The 15,555-nt window shown below is 59.8% G+C and overlaps 1 protein-coding gene across 4 annotated transcripts; it reads right to left on the bottom strand.

The window, feature by feature from the left end:
• Positions 1–1,483: 1,483 nt before the first annotated feature.
• Positions 1,484–12,986, bottom strand: CDK5RAP1 (CDK5RAP1 mitochondrial tRNA methylthiotransferase). Of its 4 annotated transcripts, XM_077832074.1 has the most exons (14): positions 12,916–12,986; positions 12,023–12,337; positions 10,693–10,796; positions 10,153–10,187; positions 8,309–8,409; positions 7,887–8,097; positions 7,074–7,194; positions 6,026–6,256; positions 5,669–5,766; positions 4,903–4,958; positions 4,363–4,493; positions 3,422–3,571; positions 2,628–2,768; positions 1,484–2,120 (listed from the first exon to the last, which is right to left on the bottom strand). In XM_077832074.1, exons 2-14 carry the CDS (start codon positions 12,306–12,308, stop codon positions 2,040–2,042), a joined length of 1,746 nt encoding a protein of 581 aa, XP_077688200.1. In that variant the 5' UTR covers positions 12,309–12,337; positions 12,916–12,986; the 3' UTR covers positions 1,484–2,039. The 4 variants fall into 4 exon arrangements, with proteins under 4 accessions (XP_077688200.1, XP_077688203.1, XP_077688201.1 ...); XM_077832077.1 differs by lacking the exon at positions 6,026–6,256; XM_077832075.1 differs by lacking the exon at positions 12,916–12,986 and having other exon boundaries at positions 12,023–12,896.
• Positions 12,987–15,555: the final 2,569 nt, after the last annotated feature.

Raw genomic sequence — 15,555 nt, 5'->3', positions numbered from 1 at the left:
GGCCTGGCTCTGCTCTGTGCGTCCGAGTCGGCCCCCCTGAAGTATGCCTGATGGCGACACTGAGCCCCGCCACCGCAATCGCCACCCAGGTGTTCGAAGCTCCGCAGGCCGCTGGCTCCCGATGCCCGTAGCTGTTGCAAGCACTGAGATCACTTGTTGGCCACGATCCAGTCTCTGGGGGAGCCTGCTGCCCTGGGACGGCAGCCTACGGCCTGCTCCCACTGCTGGGAAGCGACACGGGACAGGGTATGGGGCATGTTACAGCTGAAGGAAACGTGCAAACCCGCTACCAGGAATACCGAGCTCCCATCACACACCCCAAACCGCGCCTGGTGAAACAGCTGCTCTGGGCAGTGCTGCCTGCCTCAGCTGCCAAGGGGCACCGTGGAAGCCTCCTAAATGCTTTAAAGCCCCAAAGGTCACTCACCAGGCCTTTAACACTAAGCACCCAAGCTGGGCGCTGAGCTGAGCGTCTGCGGGCGGAGAGACGATACACACCCAGCTCACCCCCTCTTCACATAGTTACAGCCAAAGAACCTCAGTGTCCAGCGTGACGGGGAGACAGCACCTTCCTGGCTGGCTCGCTCCTTGTGGGAGTGCTCAGTGCCGTGGGAGCAGGTGCTTCCGCTCCGAGGGGAAAGGCCATAGCCTGCATGGAAAGGAGGGTTCAATCCCCTCCCACGCCGAGCAGCCCTAGTGGGTTGTTCTAAGGGTGGGAAAGCACAATGTCTGCACTGCACCAGTGACTTTCTCTTCTGCCACTTTGCAGTGCACACAAGAGGAAAAGTCGGCACCAGACACAACGGAAGGGACTGCGCCTTTGTATCTTGGTGCTGAGAAATTCCCAATTCTCAGGGCAGCCCGTCTGCCTCCTTTTTCACTGAGGAAATGAGGCAAAGAGCATGTTTTGGTTCATTGAGAGAGGGGGGTGTTTGTTTAGAAACAACGTGCTGCCCATCGCTGATGCAGCAAGCAAAGAACCTGAGAACCCCGAGAACCCCGAGAGGAAACTGCTGCTGCTCCCCCCGAGTTTGGAAGCTGGGGCATAGCTGCCCCTTTCTGCAGAGAGAACGTGGGGGCAGGAATGCGGGACGGACTCTGGAACATTCCCCTCTGTGATTTGCGCCTCAATTATTTGGAGGGAGAAGGAAGATTATTTGCCCATCCTCCAGCTGGCAGCATCTGTGGGTCAGGCCCTGGGATCCACCACAGACCTAGCCCCATGGCCAGTGAAGCTGTGGAGTCTCTGCCCCTCGCTCACCCTTCCACCGCCCTGTCAAGGTGATTCCACACTCCGGCACGGTGCAGGCTCCATCTCAGGGACGCGGAGCTCTGAATTCCCTGCAGCCCAGCTTGGGGCTCTCAGGTGGGGCCCAGTTATAGGGTCGATTCCTTCCTACTTTACAGGGAGATGAGCTGTTGAATTTTCCATACAAAGTTCGCTATAGTTTTTAGCTTGCCACAGAATTAAAAACACAACACATTTCATAGGCGGTGTGAATCTTTTATCAATGTCCTCACCTTCTGGTCATTATGTCCTGTGACCCACTGCAGGAATTAGCTCAGCCCCACCTAACAGGTACAGGTATTGATTTGATTTCAAAACCCTGCTCTGCCCCACAAACCAGCGGAGAACCAGCGAGGAATTCCCAAGTCAATCTGGGATTCCGATGGACGTTAACAATTCCTTGGGCACAGATTGCTGGGAATAATCTCCCAGCTAAGCGGCTCTGGCTGCCTCCGCACCCCCGTGAAATTGCCTAGTAGGATGGTGGGGTGGGGTGTGGGGTGTGAGCTGCCTCCAAGCCCAAGAAGGCGCAGCCAAGATAGCAAATGAAAAGCAGGAACAAAACACTTCCTGGCTGTGGCGATTCTCGAAGGACTCCAAGCAGCTCTGCCCAGGGCGGGCGCACGTGTCCGTCGCCTTTTGCTCAGGAGTTTGCACGGCTCCAGCTGAGAGGGCATCTCAGGGAGTAAACACCAGGCCCATCTCCACCCCCATCCGGCCCGGGGAAGAGTCGCTTGCCCCTTGTGCGGCGTCAAAGGCGCGCTGCTGATTCTCTGAGGGTGGTGCGGCGAAGCAGAACTCCCTTCAGCGTCTGGGAGCTGGCGGAGGTAATCTGAAAGGCAGCGGCATGGGATGGTCACTAGACGAGCTGGGAGCGGGGAGGGACGCCCCCCCCCCTTGCAGTAGGGAGCAGGTCAGGAGAGCTGGCTGTGTGGGGCAGGGCAATGGCCCAGCTCTGCTGGTCCGAGACAGATTCACGACAGGGAATGCTGAAGGAGGACGTCTGCTGGAGTCCCAGCCCTGGAGCTGGCAGGAATGAACAGTGCACAGGCCGTGTGTGAACTCCCAGCCTCACCCCACCAGGCACCGCAGGGAGCCGGGCAGCAGCGCTCGCAGTGGCGGGCGCTCCCAGCCATGCCAGAATCCCTGGGAGAGGGAACCCGCAGCACCCCCAGCACCAGGCAGGCGGCAGTGCAGCTCGTCTGCTCAGCTTTGTGCTCACTCTTGGTTTGCAAGCGCAAAAAAGCACACGCAAAAAGGGAGAGCTGGCCCCGGTCCTTTGAAAACCACCCCCCTGAACGCCGCTCCCTCCTGGAAACGAGAGCTACACGAGCCTTACCTTCACCAGCACATAGTCCCCTGGCTGGGCTCTGACCAGAGCCCCTGAGCCAGGGCCGTCCTCCATCTCCGTGTCGGGGAAGACCACTCTGATGTTTCCGTCGTTCCGACCGCACAGCTGGGCGGCAGAGCGCTTGCTGGGCTGGGAGGGGGACAGGGAGCATTATCGGCACAGCATCAGCCTCGACGCACGGCTGGACTCTACTGCCCGGGGGGTTGAGCGCTGCGGCCAGTATTAAAATCCACCTTCCATGTCGTTAAGCAAGAGCTCTGGCTGCAGCAGCTGTGCTGGGAGAGGGACACCGAGGATGAGGCAGCCAAAAAGCCTCCACTGCTTGTGGGTGCCCAACTTGAGACATGTCTAAACCCCACCCCCAGCGGGACTGTCAACTCTTCAGGGCAGGGACCCTGTCTTCACATCTGTCTGTAACGCATCCAACGGACAGACATATTATACCAACTCCTCCAGTCTGGGCTCTTGTCAAGCATCCCCTGCAGCCACACCCTGAAAGAATTCTTCTGCAGCCTGCCAAAAGTCCTATTTCACGACCTCCCCAAAGCCAAGATTTTCCAAACCAAGTGCATGGAGTTATGTCCCTACAGAAAAGTGGCCTGATTTTTAATGGGTGCTTCTAAGTACTTTGCTCTGCCCTTCTGAAGAGCAGGGCACTTCTTTAGGTACGTATCACTGGCCCTGGACTCGAGGGCGTATGTGCTGGGGAGGTCGAATGGCTTCAGAGCCTCTTGGGCCGGGGGTGGGAAGCAGACCCAGCGTGGTGTTAAAGTTCCACTCACCCCCTCCACCAGCACGAGCTGTGACCGACCCACCATGGCCCCGTTCACCCTGGTGGCCTCCTCCCGGAAGACGGAGATGAGTTCCTCCAGCCGCCTTCGCTTCACCTCAGCCGGTACGTCGTCCTGCAGCCGGTGATAAGCCCGGGTTTTCTGAAACAATGAACAGATTAAAAGCCCTTTCTCGGCCAGGTTGCCAGGGGTAGGAGCCCTGTCCTGTCTGAGCCAGCGGGGCTCAGATGCCACTCAAACCAGGAAAAAACTTTGCACAGGTGGCCAGTTAACTCCCACCCCAAGGAGGAGATTTATCTTCCTTTGTCCCCTTCAGCCACTGCCGACCTCCCGCCTTCTTTCCCACCACCTGGCACTCCTGGGACAGCCACCAGGAGACCTCCTGCCTCTTCTGCCAAAAGCCGACCAGTTCCACGTGCAGAGGGCTGATACCTGGCTACGCACTGCATCTGCAAAATTCCCCTCCAGCAAAGCCAAATGTGCTGCGATCAGCCCCCGAGGCTCAGCTCGGGGGCCACACCTCATGCTGGGGTGCAAACTGTGCTGCAAAACCAGCTCCCCCAGCTGGCAGCCTGGATGCTCACATGGCGTTTCGCACGTGGACTGCGCTGAGCAAGGGCACAAATTGCTTCCGGGAAAGGCTGCCCCACGGGCTGCTTTGCTGAGCTGGACTGTATCAGCTCATGCTCCACAGCCATAATCCCCGTGGGCTGGGAACATCCTCACTTGGGCAGCACAGCCCCACGGATGCTGACAGTGGGACTGCATACAAGCCATTCACGTGCACGGTGCTGTCCAAGAGACTGGGGCTCAATAACACTGTCACTGCCATTCACTTGAGGGGAGGGAGGGGGAAACAGGCAAGAGCTGACACGGACCAGGATGACCACGTGAGGGACAACGGAGGCTTCTCCCCCAGGCCCCGCACTCACCTGCCTCATGCTGTAGGCAAAGAGGAAACCCACGTTGTAGCGGACTTGCCTGAGCAAAGACACTGTCTGCTGGTGATCGCCCTCGGTCTCGCCGCAGAAGCCAGCGATGAAATCGCTGCTGAGACTCACTCCTGGCACCGAGAGGCACACGGTTACACAGCCAGGGAGTGGACCCTTCGCCCCACAAAGCACAGAGAAGAAGGGAATACCCAGGGCAGCTGTGAGCAGCTTTATTCCCCATCAGCCCTACCTGCCAGGACCCTTTCCCAGCATGCATAAGGACAGAGCGAGGCCAGGGGCTGGCTTTGGGTGCACAGTCACTGCCATGAGGAGAGGGTGAGGGTCGGGCAGGCCACCCCGCTGATCTCGTTTCATTTGGAGGAACATCCTGGTTCTTCCCTTGGGCCCCTTCAAATGCAAAGCCCAAACCTTGATCTAGCCAATCCCAGCACTGCTGCCCATGTGTGAGGATGAGCGAGGGATTCTAGCAGGGGAAGTGAGACACAGACAGGTCAGGTCCAGGCGAAAGGAAACCCTTACCTGGTATGGAATCCCGCACATGCTGTACGAGCTCTAAATACGCTTCTCTTGTGTAGCTGTCAGGAAACGCACAAGGACGGGTTGGTTATGAAGCTCTGATGTCATCAGGGAGACAGGAAACAAAAGCAGCATCTGCAGGGTCTCCCCCAAACCCGGGGATTCCTCTGGCTGGACCCGAAGCTCAAGAGGAATGGAGCGGGTGAATGCGTCTCCTCCATCTCCCTCCCTGCCGCACTGGGCCAGGCGGGCGACACGCCCATGACAAAGCTCAAGGCACCATTACCACAGCCCTGCAATGGCTTGGGGGCCACGCAGAGGGGGGCACCGGCCTTTGCAAACACTGCGAGGGGAGGTGCTGAGGCAGAACCAAAAGGGCATGGAACAAAATCTGGCCGACGGAAGTGAACACTGCTTGGAGAGGCGTGACTGCAAGGCGTGTTCGCCACGTCAGGACTGAGACTCAGACAGAGCTGGAGAGGGGCTGCCGGAATCCTCCCCCACCAAAACGTCGGGGGGGGGGGTCGTTAAACTGACAGGCAAAATGTTCCCCCGGGCCTCTGAACCAGACTTTGCTGCCATCCCACGCCTGCCTGGCCAACGCACAGTCATTACACACGCCAACAGCCATGTCTGAGGAGCGTGCAGCTCCTGAAGCTGCGTCTGGCCGAGACGGCGGCCCTGGAAGGCTCCCGCTCCCCCATCTCCGAGCCGAGGGGCAGGCTGCAGTGCAGCCAGGAGGGGAACGCGTCCCCTCAGTCAGACTCACCCTCGCCTCATGGCCTCCAGGATTCGGGAGCTCCCGCTCTGGGCCGGGAGGTGGAGCTGTTTGCAGATGTTGTGCCTCTCCTGGATGAGTTGCAGGACCTGCCGAGAGGAGAGCGGACGGGTGGTCACAGAGCTGCCCAGCTGCGCACTGCTCTGGCCCAGATAAAGGGAACAACCTCCCTAAGCGACGGGGAGCAAACAGCAATTGCAAAGACACAGCTGCCGCTCGGCATCAGCCGCTGGGGATGATCTCAGCCTGGCTCCCTTTGAGGGGAGCTGCAGCTCCCATGGCGAGGAGGTGAAATCCCGCAGCTGTGTGCTCCACAGGGAGGGATCTGGGCAGTCCCTTCACACGCACCTCGTCAGGAAAGTCCTTGGGGTGCGGGGAGGTGAAACGGATCCGCATTTCCGGGTCGACTCTGGAGACCTGATCCAGCAGATGTGTGAAGCGCAAGCCCCCCTCTTTAGCCTTGTAGATGGTGCTAAAGCCGCGGCTCAGGCCAGGTGCGGCTGCCGAGCGGAACTGGACCTCGGAGGTGTCTCGGAAGCTATTGACGTTTTGACCCAGGAGGGTCACTTCTTTCACCCCCTGTGGAGCCGTCAAGACGAGTCAAAAGGGAAATATAAGCCTAGCCAGCAAACCAAGACAAGCCTCCGGAAAAACCCCAGCTTTGCAAAGCCATCGCCAAGGGGGCAGGTTTGGTGCGCTGGTGGGAAGGGGCGGGGGCCGACGCCTGCACTTCATGCACAGACCTGCCAGAGCCCTGGGAGCAGCAGGACGAGCTCACCGCCCTGCCGGCGTGATGCCCTCGAGGGCCAAGGGGCAGCTCCCTCTCCACGGCCTTGTCAAGCCTTGGCCTCTCGGCCAAGACCGTCCAGCCTACAGGAGCACAGACCGGGAGGGAGGTTTTGTGACGTAGACGCCTCTGCACCCGGAACAAGCCGGGGACCATCCAACCTGTTCCCATGGGCCATCGAACAGATGGGAAGGATTCGGGGGCGCCACTGGCCTGGGCTGGATTTGAAGAGGTGACTGCCTCCGTACCCCACCACAGCACAACTCCCTGAGCCAGCTGGTCCCAGATCCTCTGCTCTGCAGCCAGCCCCCCTCTCACTGCCCGGGCCCAAGGGCCCCGCCCTGTAGGGGGGACAGGGAACAGCCTTTGGTCACTCCCTTCTGGGCTGTCCCGTAGGGAGAGCCATGGCTCTATGTTTATCTAAAGAACCAGCCCCAGTGAGCACTCGCCACTGATCCCCGCGCGGGGCTGGTCACCACACGCCTCCGGGGGCTTGGCTCAGTGCGGCGCTTGGGGCTGCCGGCGCAAAGATCAGCACTGCCAAGCAGCCTGCCCCAAGAGCTCCCACTGCCCCGGGCTGGGCCGGGCAGGGTGCCCAGGGCAGCGCACCTGATCAGACAGCATCCGCACGGCCCGCAGGATGGAGGCCACGGGCCGGCTCCTCTCGCGGCCGCGGGTGAAGGGGACGATGCAGTAGCTACACATGTTGTCACAGCCGCGCGTGATCGATCTGCGGAGGGGACACGGCGAAGAGCGGGCGCCGGTCACGCTAGGAAAGCCACTGGCTGAGCACGCTCACCACGCGGACCCACTGCCTCTGGGCGAACCTGCCCCGCGTGGGAGGTGCCCACATCTTCCTCCCTCCCTCCCAGGGCAGGGTGGTAACCACCCCGTCTGCACCCCGACGGCACATCCACACCTAGGACGTGGCTTCACAGCTGGGCGGCTCCGTAGCAGAAAGGGGGGCGCTGCCCTGGAAGGAGCGATGTACAAGGCAGGATAAAATACGCACAACTTGGGTGCCCAGGACTGGGCAGGGAGGGCGAGGCAGCCGCCCACCTGGGAGAAGTGCAAATATCAGAGGCAGGGGAATCGCCTGGAGTGGTGCTGGGGTAGTGGGACCAAGCACTGGAAGGGAAACCAAGGCCGGCTATTTGGAAAAGCTCCCTGACAGTCAGAACTGTCAGGCAGCCTCACCAGGGCTGGGGGGGAGTCTGATCACCGGGGATAAAGCAGGAGCGACTGTGTAACAGGCTTGCATCAGCTGGGTGATGGCCTGGGTCCGCATCGCCAGGGACGAGCACGGTACAGAGACTAGCTGACAGGTCTCTGCCATCTCTCACGTCTGCTTCCCCACGACCCTCCGAAATCAGAGCCCTGCAGAGCAGGGCAGGTGGGAGAGAGAGACTCCTCGGCTCTTACACAAACGCAGAGGTGGCATCCGGGCTGGTCTGGACAGGCAGGACATCTGCATACGTCTCGTCTAAGGAGAGCAGGACGTTGGCAGCCTGCTGGCCCGATTCGGCCACAGTCAGCAGCCGGGGCAGGTCACGGTAAGCATCAGGGCCTGCCACGATATCCACCAGCTTCTCCCTGTGCAGGATCTCCTCCCTCAGCCTCTCAGCCATGCAGCCTGCGGCCAGAGGAGAATGGTCAGTGTCGAGAGGCCCCTCACCCTCAAACCCCCCCGCCCCCCACAGCCGGCTCTTCCCCATCAGAGAAGGCTCAGTGCCCCATGAAGCCAGCGTCCTGGGATGTAGCTTTTTGTCCCCTCAACAATGGATGTAACCCCCACCCACCTCTTGCCGTGGCCACACGGGAACGCTGTACATACGGCCACGTACCTAGAATCCCGATGCGGAGAGGTGCCTGGGACCGCAGCCGCTTGGATTTCAGAGCCGTGAGGTGCCGCAGGCGGTTCCAGATCGCCTGCTCAGCCTTCTCCCTGGGGAGCCATGAGAAACGGCAGTCAGTGACGCCTACGGCTCTTCCCATGCCCCGTCCAGCCACGGGCCCCAGGCACTGGTTGAACACTGGGAACTAGAGGCAGGGAAGGTTATCAGCCTCCTTCCACAAACAAGGCACCTGGCTGCCGAGTGACACACCCACGTGTGTGACACGGCCAGGGAAAGAGCTCAGCCCCCATCTCCGCAGCCTGGACCCTGAACCTCGTCCACTGTAATCACACCCTGGAGCCCTAGATTAAGCCAGAGGGACCCTTTCGATTAGCTGGCCTGTCACATGTGCCAGAGAACCTCACCTGTGCCCTTGGCATGCAGCCTGCAGCATGCGCTGAGCTGGAACAGATCTACTGGGCAAATATCCAGTCCTGACTTAGGGCATGCGAGAGACCAAGACCCCAGCACACGCCCAGGTCAGTTGTTCTGATGGTTAATCCCACACCCCTGGTAAAAGCCTGCACCATCTCTCTAGGCCCAATGTGTCCAGCTTCATCTTCCAACCATTGAAACTCATGAGGTTTTGTTTTGCTAGATTAGAGAGCCATCTGCTATCAGAAACCGCTTCTCCATGCGGGTTACGTGGGACGTACCACGACGAAAGCACCCCGTACCCGCTCTTGGATACAATAAATAAACTGAGGAGCTTCTTAAATCACTCATTAGAAGGCCTGTTTTCCAGACCTCAGACTCTTCTTGTTGTTCTTTCCAGAACCCTTTCCAATTTTTCCCCATTCTGACCCCACGAAAATGAAGGAGGATACTTGTAGGGACGGAGTACCATGGCCTGGGCCCGTTGTGCAGGGTGGGCACGGTTACAGCGCACAGACGGCATTATTTCGGCACCGCATCACCACGTGCTGTTTTGTTTGCTTGCACAGGTATTGCCAGTAGGCCACAGCGACACGGCGGAAATTCTTCTGAATCAGCGAGACTGAGGTCTTTCAGAGGAAAAATCGGACTTTACTGGTGACACAAACTGCATCCCAGCTGACCATCAGCATTCTGCGATGCATTCAGAAACCGCATGCAATTTTACCACAAGCACTGGATTACATCCCACGAGCTACTGTGACGAGAGGAGGAGATGGAGAAAAGAGGCGAGAAGCACAGAAGCAAAAACAGATGCAGATTAAGTAGTAAAAAGAAAGTGGCTTCCTCCTGTAGAAGGCTGCTTTAAGTGTCTCTGCTGGTGAGTGTGTGTTGTGGGGCCCTCTCGTTACTGATTGGCAGAGGAGAAGAGTTGTCACAGGTCCCACCTACAGAACCTTCTCTCTTTAGCTCAGACTGTAGCAACTCGACTTCTAGCTCGGGAGCTCCTTGGTTCAGTCGCCAGCGTGTCAGCCAGGATGGCAGTCGTCACAGGGACACCCGTTATGTTAAGAACATAAGAGCGGCCAGGCTGGGTCAGACCAAGGGCCCATCCAGCCCAGCATCCTGTCTGCCAACACTGGCCAATGCCAGGTGCCCCAGAGGGAGTGAACCTAACAGGCAACGATGAAGTGATCTCTCTCCTGCCATTTCATGTTCACTTCGGGCCTGCGCGACAGCAGAGACCAGGGTGACCATGACGGGGAATGCTGACGTGCCACAAGGCTAGCACCGTAATAAGGTCAGTCCAGCTCTTTAGGTGGGCAGTTCCAGGTCTCCAAGCTCCTGGCTCTGATCTCCGGGACATTCACCCTCCAGGGTTTCCAAATAACCCTTTCTAAGAAAGCAAAGTTCCTTACCTGACAGAGCAGGTGACCAGGAGAATCACGTCCGCCTACAGTGGAGAAGACAGCAGAAATGAGAGAAGGAAGATCAGGTCTCCACGCAAGCTGGAACTCAGGCACCACCAGCATCACAGCTACCAGCTAGGTCAGCGATTGCTACAACTCCACCCAGGGATCCAGGAAACAGAGCGGAGAAAAAGCATAATGGAAAACAGGCAGCGTGCTCCACTGAATGGATGAGCGATAGCCCGGCCACCTGCTTCACGCGGGGCCCACTCCCCTTCGCAGCCAGGACAGACGCAACAGTTAAAAAATATAAATCAAGCTTTATTATTGTGCCCAGCACATTGTTCCATTCCCGCTGCCGAGCAGGGCTTCCCACAGAGATAGCACTTGAACCGGCAGGGTGCTCTGCAGAGGAGACCCCACTGACCCTTCATGTAAAGTGCTTCTCGACCCATGCTGGGAGACTTGGCCCCAGGGGTTCATGGTGCAGCACCATAGCAAGTCCTTGTGCAGACCCTGGATGTCAGGATAGCTAACACAGTGCCATACCTCCTCCAGCTGGTGTGTCCTCAGGTAGCCACTCTTCTGTAGGATGGCCCAGGCAATCTCGGTGTCATTAACGTTCATTTGGCAGCCATAGGTCTCCAGATACACTGCAATTAAACAGAAGGCAGCTCCCGGTCATGACCGGGACAGATAGGGGAGGGTTCAGCTCCAGTTTCCTTTCCCAAAGTTCTGTAGCCATTCAGCCATTCAGGCTGGGGACAGCTATTAATACTTGGTGGCATGGGCCCCCTGGTGAGGGCCTTACATGCTAATTGCACTTCCTCCTTGGGGGGAGGGATACCTCAGTGGTTTGAGCACTGGCCTGCTAAACCCAGGGTTGTGAGTTCAATCCCTGAGGGGGCCATTTGGGATCTGGGGCAAAAATTGGGGATTGGTCCTGCTTTGAGCAGGGGGTTGGACTAGATGACCTCCTGAGGTCCCTTCCAACCCTGGTATTCTATGATAAGCTCTCCAAATCCTGACCCGGCAAAGCAAGGCTGCACCTGTCCCTGCTGATTGCAGGGGGCGTTCGGAGACTCACCCATTGGGCAAACCCGCTCAGTGGTCTGCCGAAAGATTCAGACAAGTTGTACCCTAACCTGGGTGCGCTGCATGAACCCAGAGAGCCAACGTAGCCTAATGACAGTGGCTTAGTGAGGATGGAAATCCTGCTGGAATGGCGAGGAGGCCAAGGATGTAACGAACTGGCCACGTGTGCTCAGGCCCCAGCTGGGCCTGGACCTGCAGCCCTGAACACACGAGCCCCTTCCACCTGACCGACAGGCATAAAGTGGTTGGCTGCACAGAGGCAGCAGTTTCTGGGGCCAGATGCTCGAGGGAGACGGGATCCCATCACTCAGCCCGTCTGTCACATTTGGCTCTGCCTTGTGCCTCTCATAGCCAACCCGCTGCTCTCCCACCTGGGCTCAGATTCACGCAGACAGCTCACCAATTGCCTCACCCTCCACGCTGGCTCCTTCCACCCCAAGACACAGGGGAAAGGGCAGTCACATTTTCCTAATTTCAGACAAAGAAATGAGCAGGAACAGCCCCTGGCTGGGCACTTCCCAGCGCTGCCTAGCCCTGGGACTGATTACGCTAGCCCATCGGTCACTGGTTCGCAGGGCGAGACTCGCTAGCCCCCGACGACAGCCTAGCTCTAGGTGACTGACGGCTGGACTCTGGCACGACCGCGGCCTGTCACAACGCCCAGGATGTGGGGACAGGCGCAGGGGAGAACCAGACAGCTGGTGCAATGAACAGGTGTGAGGCAGCCCTGAGGAAAGGGGTGAGTGGGGCCGAGAAGGGGCGCAGACAGGGCAGTAACACTGACCTTTCCTCCTGGCTTCCTCCAGGATGCTGGAGGTGAGATAGGGCGCTGGCTCCTCCGGCTCCTCCAGCTGATGGCGAGTTCCCTGAGCTGGGGACGCGTTTCTTAAGAAGTGCCGCAGCGTTGGCCCCGCTGCCAGCCGGGCGCTGAAGTCCGCCAGGCCCCCGTCCCGCTCGCCCGGGCCCCGGGTGGACAGGCGAGCTCGGCCCTGGGAACGAGCGGCCCAGGACAAGGGCCTCCCGGGGAACGTCCCAGCTGCTCCCAAGACGCGTTGTAAGGGCTGGAGCATCGCGGCCGATGGGCGAGAGACCAGACACCCTGCAAAAGCCCAGAGAGCCGGGCATTCACTAGCCAGCCCCACTTCACTGACAGCCACCTGCGATGACCTGGGCGCAGTCCCCGGCGTGCGGGTTTCAGGACACGGGCTGCGCTCCTGCCCCCGCACCTCGGCGCGGACGGGCCGGGGACGCCAGTGGGGCGGCAGGGCCCCTGCCCAGGCGGAGCTCGCTGCAGAATCGGGGCCTGACAGCCTTTCCAGTGATGCAGAGACGCGCTTCCCTGGGGCCCGTGCAAACGGAGAGGGGGCTAACGGGGGGGCGGGGGGAGTGCTGGGGAGGCCTCCTTGCCAGTCGGGTCCCGGGGGGCCGCTGGCCTCGCCCCCAGCCCAGGCGGGCGCCCCGGGGGCCAGGGCGAGCTGCCGGGCCCCGGCCAAGCCAAGGCAGCGAACCCGGGGCGGGGGCGCGCCCTGGGCGCGCGGGGCGGAAAGGCTGCAGCGAGCCTGGGGGCGCCCCCGAACCAGCCCCGCCCCGGGGCCCGGCCGGGTCGCTGGGGCTGCGTCGCCCTGGCGAACGGGGGCCAGGCCCCCGAGCTCCCCAGCCCGGCGGCCCAGGCTGTACCTGGGCAAGCGGCGGCTCCGCGGCCCCGCTGCCGGCTCGCCCGCTCCGACCCGACCCGGCCCGGCCGCCCGCCGGCCCCGGCTCGTGGCTGCGCAAAGGGCTCCCCGGGCGGCCGCCGGGCGAGCGCAGTTCCTGCCTGCCCGGCTCCGCCGAGCCCCGGCGAGGGGGCCGCCTGGTGGCACCTGGGAGGCGAGCACGCTGGCGGCGGGGGGGGCTGACAGCTTTCCCGGCTGGGACCCGCTCTCGGGGCCGGCGCCCTGGGGGGGCGGCTCCCAACGCCTCGCTCAGGGTCTGCCCTGGCCCCTGGCCCGAAAACTCAGCCCGTGCCCCGCTCCCCCGGCTGTGGGGCAGGCGGGAGGCCGAGCGCCCTGGGGCGCCGGCCAGCTCGGCCGTTCCCAGAAACAAAAACCTCCCCTGCTGCTGGGCGCCTGGCACAGGGCTTCTGCACTCCTGGGGCGGGCAGTGGAGTGACACTTGCTTACACGAAAGGGCCGTCCCCGGACCCCTAGCCTGGAGCTTCCCCCGGCCCAGCACGGCCCCCCAGAGTGAACATCCACCCCCAGAAACCACCCCCGCAGGAGAGCGTGGGGCAAACACCCAGCAGGCCAGGGCCCCTCCGCACAGGCAGGGTTCCCGCTGTTGGGCTGTAAGATGATCCTTAATTCAATGCTAAACGGCCAGCACTGGCCCAGGGGCCCGGTTGAAAGGGAGGTGGATGGCAGTGAGGCGGGCCTCGCCTAGGGTGACCAGACAGCAAGGGTGAAAAATCAGAACGGGGTGGGGGTAATAGGAGACTACATAAGAAAAAGCCCCAAATATCAGGAGTGTCCCTATAAAATCGGGGCATCTGGTCACCCCAGCCTCGCCTGCTTCCCGGGATCCCAGTTCTCACTCAGAACCAGGCACCTCCCCGCTTCGTGGCTCCACCGTCCCTCTCCTACCGGCTCTGCCCAGAGAGTCACCTCTCTAGGCTGGAAATGGGACTGTTCTGGATCACTGGAGTCGAGGTGAAAGCAGCCGGGGGCGGGGGGGCGGCACCATTTGGTTCCTGACCCTGGCAGTTGCCAGTTGCTGTGTTTGCCCCTCTATCCTGCAGCTCTCTGCCCAGGCTAGTGGCCGTTTGGCAGAGCGTTCCACCGAGTGCACAGCTTTGCCTTTGTCTCCCTCTTGTACGTCCACACGTTGCTGCTCACAGCCGTCCCCCTGGGCTGGGCTGGGGCAGTACAGAAGCCGAGGTGGGACCGGAACCAGTGGCCGGCCTGCCTCTTGCTGTGGCTAGTTCTCACGCTCCTCAGCTCCCCTTTGTTGATGTGCCAGGCCCCTGTGTTCTCGGTGCCTTTTCCCAGAGAGGCCGAGCCTGCCCACATAGACTCTCCGTTGCTTCCAAATGTCTCTGTGTGCCGGAGCACGCAGCAGCTGGGCCAGAGAATCGGAGTGTGGGGCCAGCGGGGGCCATTGCCGTGGTTCAGACGCAGACCTCCACAGGGTTCACGCCTCACCCATCTCAGCTCCACAGCACCTGCCTCCAGGCCCCATGGCCTGAATCCCACCGCCAGCAAACTGGGCCCCTGAAACCTGCCTCTAAGCGCTGGCTGCAGCCTGGACAGCTGCTCTGGAAACCATCTCGCTGCCTGTGACATGCGGGCCTGACGTTCCAACGCAAGGTCTGTTCGTCCTGCTGTCGGCTTTTTCATGCTTCTGACACCCTGGCTGTGCCCACGTTCATCACTGCCTGCCAGGCAAACCTCCCTCAAGCCCTGCAGGACCAGCCTGGCTGCAGGGGCATCCTTCTTCCTCCCCGGCATACTTCTGGCAGTGGGGGGTCTGTGTGGGCTGCTTTGCGGGAAGACAGGGCCCTGGTCTCCAGCATTGCCTACACCAACAGCTCCCTGAACCCCATCCTCTCCGAGAATTACAGAACAGGGCTGGGGAAATCAGTCCCTACCCTCCTCAAGAGACTCTCAGGCAGAAGTTACTGTCTCGGGACTGCTCTGAGCGACCCACGTAACACCAGAGTTCAGCAGTGGGTGGGAAGGTTAATCTGCGTTCAAACTACTAAAGAAAAAATATTTACTGAATGCGGGGTTAGTATTTCCTACAGATTTGTGTGTCGCCTGGCAGGTAGGGGAGGGGTCTGAGAGTCAGGACTCCTGCGTTTGATTTTTGGCTTTGCTCTAAAACCGAGCATGTGACTTAACCACTCCGTGCCTCAGTTTACTCACCTGTAAGGTGGCTGCCTACCCCCCAGACCTTCTGAATCAGTCGTGCTGCTTGGACAATGATTCACCCCTCCCTTGACAAATTCTGAAGAAAATGATTTTTGTTGTTTTTCTTCTCATAAAAAGTCTTAATTTGTTTTGTTTTGTTGAAAACCTGATCATCAAAAATTTTCATTTTAAACAATAAATTAATTAATAAATGCACTTGGTTTTTCGTTACTGAAAACAGAAAATTTGTTGGATTTCATAGTTTCCCCCCCAAAATTTCCTGGATGTCAAAACATTGGTTTTCATTGGAAAAAAATGTTTTTTGACAGAATGTTTTCAGTCAGCTCTGTTCATTACTGTGTGTAATGGAGCTTTCAACTGCTTGGATGAAAGCCATTCTGGACCAGACGCAAAACCCACCGAAGGCAGTGGA

This window comes from Eretmochelys imbricata, chromosome 13, assembly GCF_965152235.1.
Source record: "Eretmochelys imbricata isolate rEreImb1 chromosome 13, rEreImb1.hap1, whole genome shotgun sequence".
NCBI classification, from domain to species: Eukaryota; Metazoa; Chordata; order Testudines; family Cheloniidae; genus Eretmochelys; species Eretmochelys imbricata.
This window is presented reverse-complemented; position numbering and strand designations above follow the sequence as displayed.